The sequence below is a fragment of the Panulirus ornatus genome, chromosome 10 (assembly GCF_036320965.1).
Source record: "Panulirus ornatus isolate Po-2019 chromosome 10, ASM3632096v1, whole genome shotgun sequence".
Taxonomy (NCBI): Eukaryota; Metazoa; Arthropoda; class Malacostraca; order Decapoda; family Palinuridae; genus Panulirus; species Panulirus ornatus.
In genome coordinates, this window is record NC_092233.1 from 60,924,574 (window position 1) to 60,938,961 (window position 14,388).

The 14,388-nt window shown below is 40.0% G+C and overlaps 1 protein-coding gene across 1 annotated transcript; it reads left to right on the plus strand.

Annotated features, from left to right (window-relative positions):
* The first annotated feature begins 445 nt into the window (after nucleotides 1-445).
* On the plus strand, nucleotides 446-11,412 carry LOC139751008 (probable glutamate receptor). The gene is made up of 9 exons (XM_071666073.1): nucleotides 446-2,564; nucleotides 2,887-3,030; nucleotides 3,351-3,441; nucleotides 4,316-4,613; nucleotides 7,249-7,466; nucleotides 9,095-9,275; nucleotides 10,240-10,339; nucleotides 10,951-11,080; nucleotides 11,282-11,412. The coding sequence occupies exons 1-9, from the start codon at nucleotides 2,374-2,376 to the stop codon at nucleotides 11,402-11,404; spliced, it is 1,476 nt and encodes a 491-aa protein (XP_071522174.1). The 5' UTR covers nucleotides 446-2,373; the 3' UTR covers nucleotides 11,405-11,412.
* The last annotated feature ends 2,976 nt before the right edge of the window (nucleotides 11,413-14,388 follow it).

Below are 14,388 nucleotides of genomic sequence, written 5' to 3' on the forward strand. Positions count from 1 at the left end.
AGAGACATTACCTCTGTTGTGTTGTGGAGACAAACTGGTGAAACAATGGTGATTGGTACTGGAACCTAACCAGAGCTTTGCTGTCACCTGTAGAAAACGACGGACAACCATGGCCCTGGCCTGCACTGGTTCTAGTTGTCACACTTCGACATGCCTCCAGGGAACTTACAAAGAACAGTTCTAAAGACGTAAAGTTTTCTGGTTCTACCTCCAGAGTAGAAACAGTTTCTACTCTGGCATGGCGATGAGAGGGTGGACAAGCCTGTGTGATGATTGTGTTGGGATATGAAACTTTGTGAATTCTTTAGACTTGATGAGGAGGCTTTCCTCCGTGAAATATGTTGTTGTACTTTAAAGTTTTTAGAAACAAGATAATCGAAACTCTTATTGAAGTGCTATGAGTCCACGGGGAAAATGAAACAACAGATATAAAACTATTAAGAAGATCAGATTAAATCACATGATCATAATTACATAGGTCCTTGTACTTAATAATCCTGTATATTCATATATATATCTAAGAGGAAGCAAGTCCTATTACTCAAAGGTCTGTCCTAGGAGGACGGTACTAATGGAGTTTGTTAAATGAACATGATTAATAATCAACCAATAAGAGGGTCTTGTAAGTGATTACCACAGTAAGAAATTCCATGTCCTTACAGTCTATCAAAGTGGTTACCATAGTAAGAAATATCAGGTCCTCATTATGTCAAAGTCTATCACCTCACACAAACCGTTTCAACCACTTGGGCAACATGTCTATAGGTTGAGGGCACCTTAATTCACTCTATCAATATTCGAGAATCTAATTCCTTTCAGAATTAGCTGTTGTACCACCTGACAGTTAACTCTTCTCAAGCATTCATTAATTCACTGACGATCCATTGTTTCACCAGAACAGCGATTCGAGATACAAGATTAATTACGTTCAGTCATGACCAACAGTGAATACATTGATGATTCAATTAAACCTGATAATCATTGTCTGGTATCTGTCTAATTATCTTGTCACTCCGTGGAACAACTAATTCTCTTAGGCCATCTCTTTATTCCTAATGTATGGGTATTACTGGATGATGCCTTAAATTGTAGTCAAATATCAGATAAGGAGAATAAAAGATCTAGGCAACTACATATTCAACAGATAAAAAAAAATAGATAACTGATAGCACTTAGAAAAGCTATTGAATAATCACATTTTAATATATTTATGATACAATATATGATATATATTTCCCTGTCAAGAACAAATATAAGAACGCTACAGACCAACACAAAAACGATCATTCAGAACAGTCATCAGCTACCTAACAATGACAACATTCACCATTTGTACAAAACAGCATTGAGGCTTCCAATATGGTCCGATCGGCACTCAATTCTTTGCTGCTGACCAAGACCCTTCCTACCCAAACTACTATATCACTCTCAAATAAACAAAAGTTTCTATACTTGTAAATCCATCCCTTGCCTCAACAAACACGACTGGGATATATATCGTAATGATTCGATAAACATTAAACAACTGCACTCTCAAATCATTCTTGAATTCCAGTGACCAGTCCACCAGACAAAGACTCATCTGAAACTACATTCCCGAGGCGTGTACGAGTAACACTTTCTTCTGTGTTCTGGACACTTACCGTCTTTCGAATTTCACAACATCGCTACCACCACCCTCACTGTCTATCAGTTTTGATGGTGAATTACCGCTGTGTTGTCTTCTTAAGTACGGCACCAACGTATGAGGATGGAATATGTAGTGTACTTATCTCTAACCTTACGAAGGTGAGCTAACATAATCAACATGACGTTCCTAGGTGTCTGTCTCCAGACAGAAGTAAATTGAGGTCCCATAAATTTTCAGTACAACATATTGTACTAGCCAGTATCAGAGGGAGAGATTCCCACTGTAATTTCAACATCATCAATGTGGTTTGAGAAATCAAGTGAGCTTTTAATGACATTCAGGTACAGCGGCACTACGTATTCAAGCCATTTCTATTGTTATGATTTACAACAGTAGTCTTCAAATAACAGAAAACGCAGTAAATAATGCACTGGTCTCAGGGTGGTTTGCTGACCTCTCGTGAGCATCTACGATGAGCATTCGGGTATAATTAGCGTGTGAAGCGAGAAGAGACCCTCAGTATGTTTAGGGTCGGGCTAGGCTGCAGAGCAGTGAGGGCTCCTCAACCAAGTGAGTAGACATGGTTCATGGTGCCCCCAGGGTGTCTTTTGACACACTAGTGGTGCAGTTCCCTCAGCGGGCCCTTACTGGGTTATTGTAAATATACCAATCGAGTCCATTTGATGGCCAAAGTCTTTGAGGTAGACTAATAGTTCACTGGATTATTGACCATACCTGACACTATGTTTAACCCTAAAATCAAAGCCTTGGCAGTTTTGGACCAATGTAAAACTGATCACACTCTTTACAGGGGATATTGTACACACAACCCTTCTGAGAAATTACAGGAGGACCTGATGATTCGGCCGGTGCAGGAGGTACTGGAGGACCCGAAAGTGGCCCATGCCCTACAGCAGCAACCTGCCACCTTCAGGTAACACACTCCAACTATTACAACTCACATCCTCAGCATTTATCTGGATAATTTTTCTCCATTTTCCCATTACAGTGTCTTCATTTATACCCTGGCTCGCCACAGCGATAGGATCGGCTCCTGGCATAAAAAACGCCGGTGTTACTGATTCTGTCAAACTACTCTTATATTCTACATTTTCTCACCATGAGATGCAGAATTACGGTCACCAATCTCTTGTACTATATATATATATATATATATATATATATATATATATATATATATATATATATATATATAGGAAAGGTCCCTACAGCGAGGTGTGCTATTTATCGTGCAGGTTCGAGGATGGAGCGTCGCTAGTGGTGTCTGTGGTAGCATGGCCTCCTCACCATGACGTACTGGTGCAGGGAGACGGAAGCCTCTCCGTTGTAGGTCCCGTCGGTAATGTGCTTGACACCGTCGCACAGTCACTCAACTTTACGTAAGTTCCTGAGGCCATTGCTCTCACCTACAACACTGATAACGAAGGAAGAGTAAAGCAGTTGCGGACTGCCGTACTCAACGCGCTATGAGAAATTCTATTGTACCCATCATGTTCAAATTCTGAAGTCTGTCTTACGAACTTGGAATATAAACTTGCTCATGCTACATGACATAGTCTTAAGTTCATGCCAAGTGTCTAATTTTTCATCGAACTAAGAAGAAAATCTTATACAAAAACTACTTAATCAAAGATGGTATTTTAGCCACCTCTAAACTCATAACACTATGGTATTGATAGATGTGTATTTCCACCGTCAGGTACCGGCTGGTAACGCCCGCCGACCAACACTGGGGGAGGAAATTGGCCAACGGGTCGTGGACTGGCATGGTGGGGCAGGTGGCCAGAAGGGTGAGTGTGGCTGCCACTACTTCCCATGCGTCTGCACCTCCACATACAGATAATTATAAAGAACAGGCCAGGAAGCGTTTAGCATCGTCACTGAGTTTATATTGTAAAATTATTTGCGCCAATATATATATATATATATATATATATATATATATATATATATATATATATATATATATATATATATACGCACGTATACATACATAACATATACACTAACATATACATACGTACACATGTACATATACTTGCTTGCCTTCATCCATTCTGGCGCTACCCCATGCATCAGCGAGGTAGCGCCAGGAAAACAGACAAAAAAGAAGAAAAAAAAAAGAGGCCACATTCGTTCACATTAACTGTTTAGCTGTCATGTGTAATATACCGAAACCACAACTCCCTATACACATCCAGGCCCCACAGATCTTTCCATACTTTACCCCAGACGTTTCACATGCCCATGTCATTATACAGCGAGAGAAAAGTCATCTTCAGTAAAGTGTATCATCGTCAGCTGTTTAAAAGGAATACAGTCTCGCTGAGCAATTTTTTTTTTTCGCTCGAGGAAACCATATTTTCCCTGCTTTTTGAGTGAAACACTTTCTCCTAATTGAAGGAGCCTCATCAAAGGGATCCCACTCCATACAGAACAAGAGATGGGGCCCCACGAGTGTTGTCATATAGATTATATAGATTTTTTTTTATCTATCTATACACTTTATTCATCTATATGTCTAGCCTGCCTGTCTATACTTTTCATTCACATTTCAGCTCTACCTATCTATCCTTTTAATTTTCTCTGACTCTAAATACGCATACCCATCTATATGCCTACTTATGTACCTATTCATCTTTAACTCACTCTGTTCCCCTGAAGGAAGTGGATATTGCCCTTGGACCATTTGGACTGACTGAGGAAAGAAGTAAAGTGGTCGACTACACTCGATCTTTCTTCTTTGACGACCGAAGCATTTTGTCGGCTAAGGGTCTACCAGAGATAGACCCCTGGGGCTTTCTGTTCCCCCTGGCACCGATGGTGTGGACAACACTGTTGGCAGCGATGATGGCAGCGTGGTTTGCTGTGGTGGTGCTGGTCCGTCACCCCAGGGGATCCAGGATGATAAAATGGGCATCGGATCTCTTTTTCCTACACCTGGGGATTGTACTGCGTCAAGGTAAATTTCACGGAGGGATTCTTTTGTTTTGAATCGGTTTTGTGGCTGGTTATTTGGGTTTCGGGCTTATCAACTTGCCGTGGTTATTAAGGCCATCTAGTATAAGTCAAAATACTCTCTTATATACTTCGCAAGTCAAATGGAATTAATTGAAATTCAAAACAAAAAGTATGGTAATGTAAAATTGAAAAGGATAACAAATCATAATGCCGTTTGTTCGTATATAAGAAATACGACTAGGATAACATTTATCGCATTTTCTGTTCACAAAATATTGACCGAAACGTAGAGCACTTTAAGGGCCAGATCAACTATAGATCCTTAAAGTGTGGTATAAGGCCAGACCTAAGGGTCGTAATAGCCTTGGAAAAGCTGTACCGTCATGCTCAAGGAGTTACGTATCTCACTGAAATAAGAAATGAGGCGAGGTGCTGATCTTGCTGACACCATCTATGCTTATCGTAGAAAGTGTAAACCTTCAATCTGTGAGAACAAAGCAATAACTGCGGGGGATTTATACTGCCGGAGAAATACAAAATGAAAAGAAAATAGAGTGAGAAGGTGTTCGCTACTATTACCGCCAGCATCATTGCGTGTAGGTGTTGTGTGTTACAGCTCTTCATAACATACGGACTTTAATATCACCAAATACAGACGTTTCTCGTCTATTGCTTCCCCAGAAATTGCATATTTGCCGGAAAAAAACAACCACAGGACTGGACTTTATGATGTCGTGGAGGCGTCCTGACAACTTGAAGGAAACGTGTACGAATTAAATGTATATTGAGGATCTTATTGCCACTCAGCTTGTTCATAAACGTCGACCGAGTTTGCAGGCAAATATATGTAGACACCATCGCTCTCATGATCGAACAGACTGTTCTTTCCTGACTGATGCCGTCAAAACGCAGCACAGGCCTGTAGGTTGTTCTTATATACAGAGAGAGTTTTGGAGAGGGGCGAGTCTGTTGGGTATGAGAGGGTCTGGGAAGTGAGTCACTTGTTGTTCGCCGATGATACAGCTCTGGTGGCTGATTCCAATGAAAAACTGCAGAAGACGGTGACTGAGTTTGGAAAAGTGTGTGAAAGGAGAAAGTCGAGAGTAAATGTGAATATGAGCAAAGTTATTAGGTTTAGTAGGGTTGAGGGAGAAGTTAATTGGGATGTAAGTTTGAATGGAGAAAAACTGGAGGAAGTGAAGTGTTCCAGATATCTGGGAGTAGACTTAGCAGCGAATGGAACCAGGGAAGCGGATGTGTCACAGGGTTGGGGAGGGATCGAAGGTTCTGAGAGCGATGAAGAATGTGTGGAAGACGTTATCTCGGAGAGCAAAAATGGGCATGTTTGAAGGGATAGTAGTTCCAACAGTATCATATGGTTGTGAGGCATGGGCTATAGATAGTGTAGTACGGACGAGGGTGGATGTGTTGGAAATGAAATGTCTGAGGACAATATGTGCTGTGAGGTGGTTTAATCGAGTATTGAAAGGGTAAGAGAGATGTCTGGAAATACAAAGAGTGTGGTTGAGAGAGCAGAAGAGGGTACCTTGAAATGGTTTGGATATATGGAGAGAATGAGTGAGGAAAGATTGACAAAGAGGATATATATGTCAGAGGTAGAGTGAACAAAGAGAAGCGAGAGACCAAATTGGAGGTGGAAGGATGGAGTGAAAAAGATTTTGAGCGATCGGGGCCTTGACATACAAGAGAGTGAAAGCGTGCAAGGAATAGAGTGGATTGGAACGATGTGGTAGACCGGGAGCAACTTGCTGTCAGTGGATTGAACCAGGGCATGTGAAACGACTGGAGTAAACCATGGAAAGGTCTATGGGTTGTGGATGTGGTTAGGGAGCTGTGGTTTCAATGCATTACACGTGACAGCTAGAGACTGGGTGCGAACAAATGTGGCCTTTTTTATGTTTTCCTGGCGCTACCTCGCTAAAGGGGTAGCGATGCTGTTTCCTGTGAAGCGGGGTAGCGTCGAGAATGGATGAAGGCAAGCAAGTATCAATATGCACACGTGTATATGTTGATATGTATGTGTATGTATATGTGTGTGTATGGGCGTTTATGTATATATGTGTATATGAGTGGATGGGTCATTTTTCGTTTGTTTTCTGGCGCTACCTCGCTGATACGGGAAGGAGCGATCAAGTATAATAAAAAAGAATATATATATATAAATATATATATATATATATATATATATATATATATATATATATATATATATATATATATATATATATATATACCATTACAGCACATTGCCTTACCAACGTGAATAAAATTATTTTGAGCTTAACAAAAGAACTCTTTGCAATACCTGTATCCGAACGAATACGAACAGTTAAGTAATGGTTATAAGGGTTGTATCTTTAATGAAAATATATGATATCTATCATCAAGCCGAATAAAGAGTAAGAAACTCCTCTTGAAGTTGTATCAAAAATTGCCTATCTTGAGTGCAAGATTATTGATTAGAGTGAACTCTTGTAACCATCTTGTTGAAATAGTTGCTTATAACTAGAATATCTTAATTCCTTATCTTCAGCTGAAAAAATAATGCTACACGATCCTACCTCTCGTGAAGGCAATGAAAATTAAGTTTATAATCTTCTGTTATCTATTGACAGACATGTCAATGAAGTTGAAGTGTGTGAAGGAGAGGTGTGTGGTGGGTGGGTGGCTGGTGGTGGCCATGATGGTGACTTGGAGCTACAACGGGAACCTCATCTCCCTCCTGGCGGTGCGGCACATCCCTCAGCCCATCCAGACGATCAAGGACCTCGTAGACGACACTCGTATCTCAGCCGTCATGTTGTCCAACTCCATTTTCTCAGACATCATCTCTGTAAGTGAAGTTACCCATAAGAATAAAAAGTAATTAAAGCAATTCTCTGTAGTTTTCATGTACGGGCGGCAAAACGTATTGCCAATGGCTGTAAATTATATCTATCGTGTGAGTAAACAGACTGAATTTTGAAGTGACCAAGGTTTTAGCCCTAATGAGACAAGACTCTCCTACTTGATCTTTATTAACATGGAAGTCCGCATTTTCATAGTATCTTTTTCCGTGAACCGAAAAAAAAAGAGGAAACAATGAACATTAGCTGAAATCCTACGTCTTACAATAAATGGCTCAAGCCCTACGCTATCCTGTGAATGAAGGCGAAATAAGAAGTCACGATAAGTGCATCGTCTACAACAAAACCAGAGGAGAACCTTCACCCATCTCATCAACATGCAGGAGGCGAGGTGGCCTTACATTCATCATCCCTTGAGACCTAGCGAACGATTTACCTGACGACTGCGGTGACAGGCATCCAAGGAACTGATGATTTCAGACTGCTGCGGAACCCGGTCACGATGTTTGCACTGCGTGGATCTTGGGAGAAATTGTTGCTCTTGTCATCGGGCTACAAATTCTCTATCTTTTATATATTTTTCGCTCTTATGTTTCGTCTGTTTCCCCTACAGTTTCTCCATGCATGAAGGTTCACTGGAAGAGATGACACTGCTGAACATGGCGAAGATGTAGGTACCTATGTAGTGATATATCAAGAATGATTTTCCCGCTGATGATCATTTTTCATTCAGGGTCAGCGGTGGCTACGAAGTTGAAGGTTATTGTCCGCTTTTTTCCTCCTTATTCATAGCTTTAAAAAGGCAATTCATACTGTCAGCTGGCCAGTGTAAGAAGGTTTGGACTGATACTGACCGACACGCATGCACAGGCGACCTGGGATCAAACCCGCATAGGTTCAAATCCTGGTCGCGGTGGCCGGTCCACAGTACATCCAGCTGTTCATCGTCCATTAGGGGCAGGTCGATAGATTGGGTACATGGCATAGGGTAGGGTGTGTGTGTGTGTGTATTTGTGTGCATACATACACAGGAGTAAAGACAAGGTACACATATACAAAGAGACGGTGCAACACGAGTGTATCCCTGTCTCTCTCTCTCCTCGTGACACATTCCGTTACGAAGTCTAAAGTAAACAGTGTCCTGGTGCTGTTCCTGACAGTGTGCCCTGGCTGGTGTGTTGTATTTCCATCCATCGTCATCTCACACTGTGGGAACAGCCCAGCTGAGAAAGGCTTTCTGAAGTAGGCATCACTTCCACTTCAGTTTAATGTTTAAGGCTTAAGCAGTCACTCTGGCTTGCTATTCCATCTCCACCCAGTATCGCTAATTTCAGGTTACTATGATATTTCAAGCTGGTATTCTTGAAAGGTAATGTTTCGTCAATAACGTCTGCTTTTACTGACTCTTAAGTCAAGAGGACAAACAAATTATGCTGAAAAAATTAAGGTGACGACACCATTATCTCATTTACCACATCATCATCCGCTTCATGCACAGCTTCCTTTATCCTCATCCCACTTTCCACTGTAGCCACCATTAGGGTATTGCTCAATCTTTTTTGTATTCTTCTTCTTATGTTCACCTATAATTTTCATCCTACTTTTCATCTTACAGAAAATGGAGATCGGAGACCTGAAGGAGCTGAATGACCTGAAGTTCGCGGGTCGCGCAAAGTTTGTGATCTTCGCCGAGTTCACCGAGGCAATGGACACTTTGGTGCGTCGGGGTGACCACTCCATCATCGACACCTCCCTCTCCACAGACGATTTCATCGCTCAAGACTTTGCTAGAATAAGTATGAATTCATAAATATTACTTTTAATTGATGTCTTTCTTCATTAAGATGATCCGCCAAAAGGCTTTTGCAAACAAAACTCAAATAAATGAATTATACAATCCTTTGGTGATAACGAAACCTGTATCATATTAAAGGTAAATAACATAATTCCTTTTTTTCGTTTATGTTAGGGATTTAAGTGACGGATTAAAGTCGTTAACGTGTCCATACCTTGACTGAAGCAAGAAGACACACGAGAGAAATTGATTTACGAGGACTGAATATATATATATATTTTCTTTTTTTCTTTCAAACTGTTCGCCATTTCCCGCATTAGCGAGGTAGCGTTAAGAACAGAGGACTGGGCCTTTGAGGGAATACCCTCACCTGGCCCAATTCTCTGTTCCTTCTTTTGGAAAATTAAAAAAAAAAAAAAAACGAGAGGGGAGGATTTCCAGCCCCCCGCTCCCTCCCCTTTTAGTCGCCTTTTACGACACGCAGGGAATACGTGGGAAGTATTCTTTGTCCCCTATCCCCAGGGAAAGTATATATATATATATATATATATATATATATATATATATATAAAGAATTGAGAGCTATTGATAAGGTGGGAAGCCTAGTTGCAATCCATAGTTCTATGGAAGATATGACATAAAGAATTTCTAAAGCTTTATCAATGGAGGGAAAAAACAAGACATCACAACAGTCCAAACATTTTCATATAACTTTCATATAACTTATAAATGACACGTTAGGGAGGAATTTCCAGTTTTACTAACAGTCCAACAGTTTTTATACAATTTATGACTAACAACCTAGGAATTTCCAGAGCTTTAGAAATAAAGGGCAAGAAACATGTCACAACGATCCATCCGTTTTTGAATAGCATGTGACTAAACAGCTTAGAGAGGAACTGTGGAAATAGCAATGCTAAGCCTCAGATTTCATTTTTGTTTCTCTCATTTCCTTGTCCCTACAGGACGCTGTGACTTCTACAAGTCTCGCCAGACATTCTTCACGACCCACCACTGTATGATCGGCCAGAAAGGCAGCCCCATTGTCCCCGCCATCAGCTACAGGTGAGAGGAGAATGAAGGCGTTTCATATATCTTTTATTCTAGATGAATCATTATTATTCACCTGGCCCTTCTTAAGTAACATGGTAATGATGGCGAAGAACATATCTTCTGTTGTTTGTATTAATTTGTAAAATGATCTCATTTTACAAAATTCCCTTCGTGATGGACATCTTAAATTCAATGCTATCGCTTAGACCAGTTTCAACTGGATTTAGTTCGTGTGTGCGTTTACTGTGATATTCTGTTATTACAAGTTGAGGCTTTAGTGATTTAAATTTCCCTTCGATTAAACTACTACAGGGAAAAAGTGACACCTAAGAATTCTTCATTTCCTTTTCGCTCAAATGCCCATTCAGGGTATAGTGTTAGTCAAGAACAAAACTATTTCTATTGGTTTAGCGCGCGGACAGATCGGCGACCCTTCCCTCCGAAACCCACTGAGGCATTATTCTCTTGTTTCTGGGACATGTGTCTACCAGTACCACGTCAATTACAAGTGAAACTTTAGTTTACCATGCACTTTAAAAACGATAGATTTCACACATATTACCTAGAGCTGACCGAGATCTTCATACGATGAGCTGACGGAGGGTTTTTTTCTTCCCTGCAAGGATCCGTAGCCTAGTCGAGGCGGGTCTTTACGAGCACTGGCTGAGGAACAACATCCCCTTCTCGTCTCACTGTAGATTCACACCGTCCAAGCTCACAGTCAGGGAACCTCTGGCAGTCAGCAACCTCTGGGTAAGCACAGGCCCAAGATAAACCTTTGCTGTTAACACCGCTTCTTTCTTGAATTGGAGGCCGTAAATATTCTAAAAATAAGTAAAACCTGTCACTGTGATTACTCATGACTGCATATCTACCAATCTACATATGCCTTAATGTATTTGCCTACTTCTCTGCGTATTGTAGACGTAGCAACTAACTAGTGACGTTATGCAGGGGATGTTGGTCCTGCTGGGGGCCGGACACCTGCTGGCGCTGACCGCCGCCTGCTGCGAACTCTGGGTCGGCAGACGTGTTGATACGCCCAAGACCCCCACCCTTCCACATCTGACCCACTGAGATGTTTGACCAGTAAATTGTATGTTGTACTCAGCGTCTTTTCAAGTGTGTGTGTGTGTGTGTGTGTATATATATATATATATATATATATATATATATATATATATATATATATATATATATATATATATATATATATATATATGTAATCATCCCTGGGGATAGAGGAGAAAGAATAATTCCCGTGTATTCCCTGCGTGTCGTAGAAGGCGACTAAATGGAAGGGAGAGGGGAGCTGGATATCCTCTCTTCCCGATTTTTATTTTTCCAAAAAAAGGAACAGAGAAGGGGGCCAAGTGAGGATATTTCCTCTAAGGCTCAGTCCTCTATTCTTAACGCTACCTCGCTGACGCGAGAAATGGCGTGTGAAAAAGTTATATATATATATATATATATATATATATATATATATATATATATATATATATATATATATATATACCAATAATGGTACTACCGCGTCTGTTGTGAGGTACTTTACTCATTCCTTGACCAGGGGAAATGATGCACCGAATTCATACAAGGAGTGTATCTTAATCCTTTACACATGAAGGAATTAAATCAATCTAGTCGTAAGCCTATTTTCCAAAAAGAAAAAAAAAGGTATGTGATAATTCTAGCTTTTTTAAAGGTTAACATATGAAGTTGGATATTTGTCATACGAGTATATGGGTCAACTGAGTCTTAGGGTGGAATAATGTCAAAACCTCCCCCTTCGTCAGCATCTTACAGTAAGGTACAATAAGTCATGCTTTGTCCCATCATAGTCGACTTCTAAATGAGTTATATTGCATAACGTACCGAATTTATTCCCTTTCAATGTTCAACGTCAGTGGTAAAATAAAAATGTATCTTTTTCTATTTTTTCAGTACTGATGCGATTACATCCAGTATAGATGACGAGAGAACGATGGAAAAAAAAATAATGAAACACCCGTATATACGTCTAGTGTGGATAACTGTGGATCACCAGTATAAAACACCTGTGTGGATCACCAGTTTAGATCAACAGTGTCGAATCACCAATGAGGATCACCAGCATGGATATCTTGTGTTCCACCACTAGTTTGGGTCACCAGTGAAAACGTCTTTAGTCTAAACGTTGACGGAAACTTTAGTCCCGTTGTTGGAAACGTTAAAATAAATGTATATAGTGTTGGACTTACACTCCCAATGATTAAATTATCATTACTGTACGTAAAGACTGTATTTAATGTGACTAAAACAAAGTCTGAATTTAAATCATTATGTGTAAAAGATCTAAATTTAGGTGACTGACGTAAACAATGATGATTCGTTAAGTAACTATCTTACATAAACAATACATTTAGTGATGATATGATGTAAACAAATTCCAAGTGATGATTTGAGGGAAACAAAGCCTGTATCTATCACTGTGAACACAGAATGTATTTAAATCATTTACGTAAAAGAAGTCAACGTAAAAAAAGGCTTGGATTACATATTCATTTTAGGTAAACAAGACTTATACAATAAGTGCTCATCAGATGCAAACATCTAATGAATACCTCTCCCATTTCGCAACCACTTCTCTCATTAATTCTAACAAGTCAAATTTCTTTTTCTCTTTTACACCCGACGGCTTCGAATGGCTTCATTCCTCTTCCACACACATTTGTTCTCTACTTCGAATATCTAGGGTCTTACGAAACGCCGTCTGATTGCTTGTATGTTACTAATAAGGTTCGTAACTTTTTTTTCTTCAAGAAGTTCCACTTGAATTCAACGTGCCAAGTATCCGATATCTGTTAATGGCCTTTAATGGGTGCACAGAGAAATATATAACTTTGATTGAGAGGGGTTTCTACATATGACATACAATATGAGACGGTTTCTACGAGTGACTACAATTCAAAAGGGTTTCCACAGGTGAAACACAACTTGAAATGGTTTCTACAAATGACACAAAACTTGAGAAGGGCTTCGACAAATATCACAGAGATCGAAAGGTTTTCTAAAAGCCACACAACTTGGTATGGTTTCTATAAGTACCATACAAATTGAGATGGTCTCTACAAGTGATACACAACTTGAGACGGGATTTCGACAACTGACACACGAAATGAGAGGGGTTTTGACGAGTGCCATACACCGTGAGAGGGGTTCTACACCTAGGAAACACAACTCACATCTGAGCTGAGCAAGTATCTCGAAAATCATGTAATGACAGATATAGAAAGATGTGCAATGTTTTATTCACACTACATCTATGGACCAGAGAACCAAAACCATTATAAACAGGGGCCAACAGCTCGAACAGAAAACATCATGAAGATGCCAGACGATTCTCTTAAGGCTTGAGGGACCTAAGTTTAATAAATAAAAGAAAATGAAGAGGTATGCCAAGGACGATACAGCAAAATAGCTACTCGTTACTTACATGCACCTGTAGCTCCTCTTTGCTATGGGGCCTCAGTTGACGGAACATTGTCAGATACAGTAGGACGGTGTTAGAATATCAAATAAAATATGCTAGGACGGATTTGGAGTTCAATGAACTCACATGATGCTCTCTTTTTATGTTTAGCAAAGGAAGCAACTGCGCCGCTCCCTTAAATCCAAAACTTGTTACGATTTTTCTTTTTCTACAACATTCCATACCTACTGAACATTTCTTAGAAGTTAGTCACAAGTGCACACATGTCTCTCTTCACCATTATATGGCATGAAATGATCAAACTCTGCCTTTTGAGAAGACGTCGGACATGATGCAATTCCACTACACGGTATTGGTGTTTACTTCTTTATTGAAAATGGGAAGATTGTATCATTAGAGAAAATGTTATTTTTGTCGAATTAATTCTTTTTCATACTGGGTCTCCTTGATACCACCGATGACATATATGAGAAAACTAAGGCTACTACATATTTTCATCAAATTAAGAATTAGACAATATCAATAAATGAAGCAAACTCGTCTATGATAATTATTAACCTCACCATCCAGCCAGCTATTGTTACCC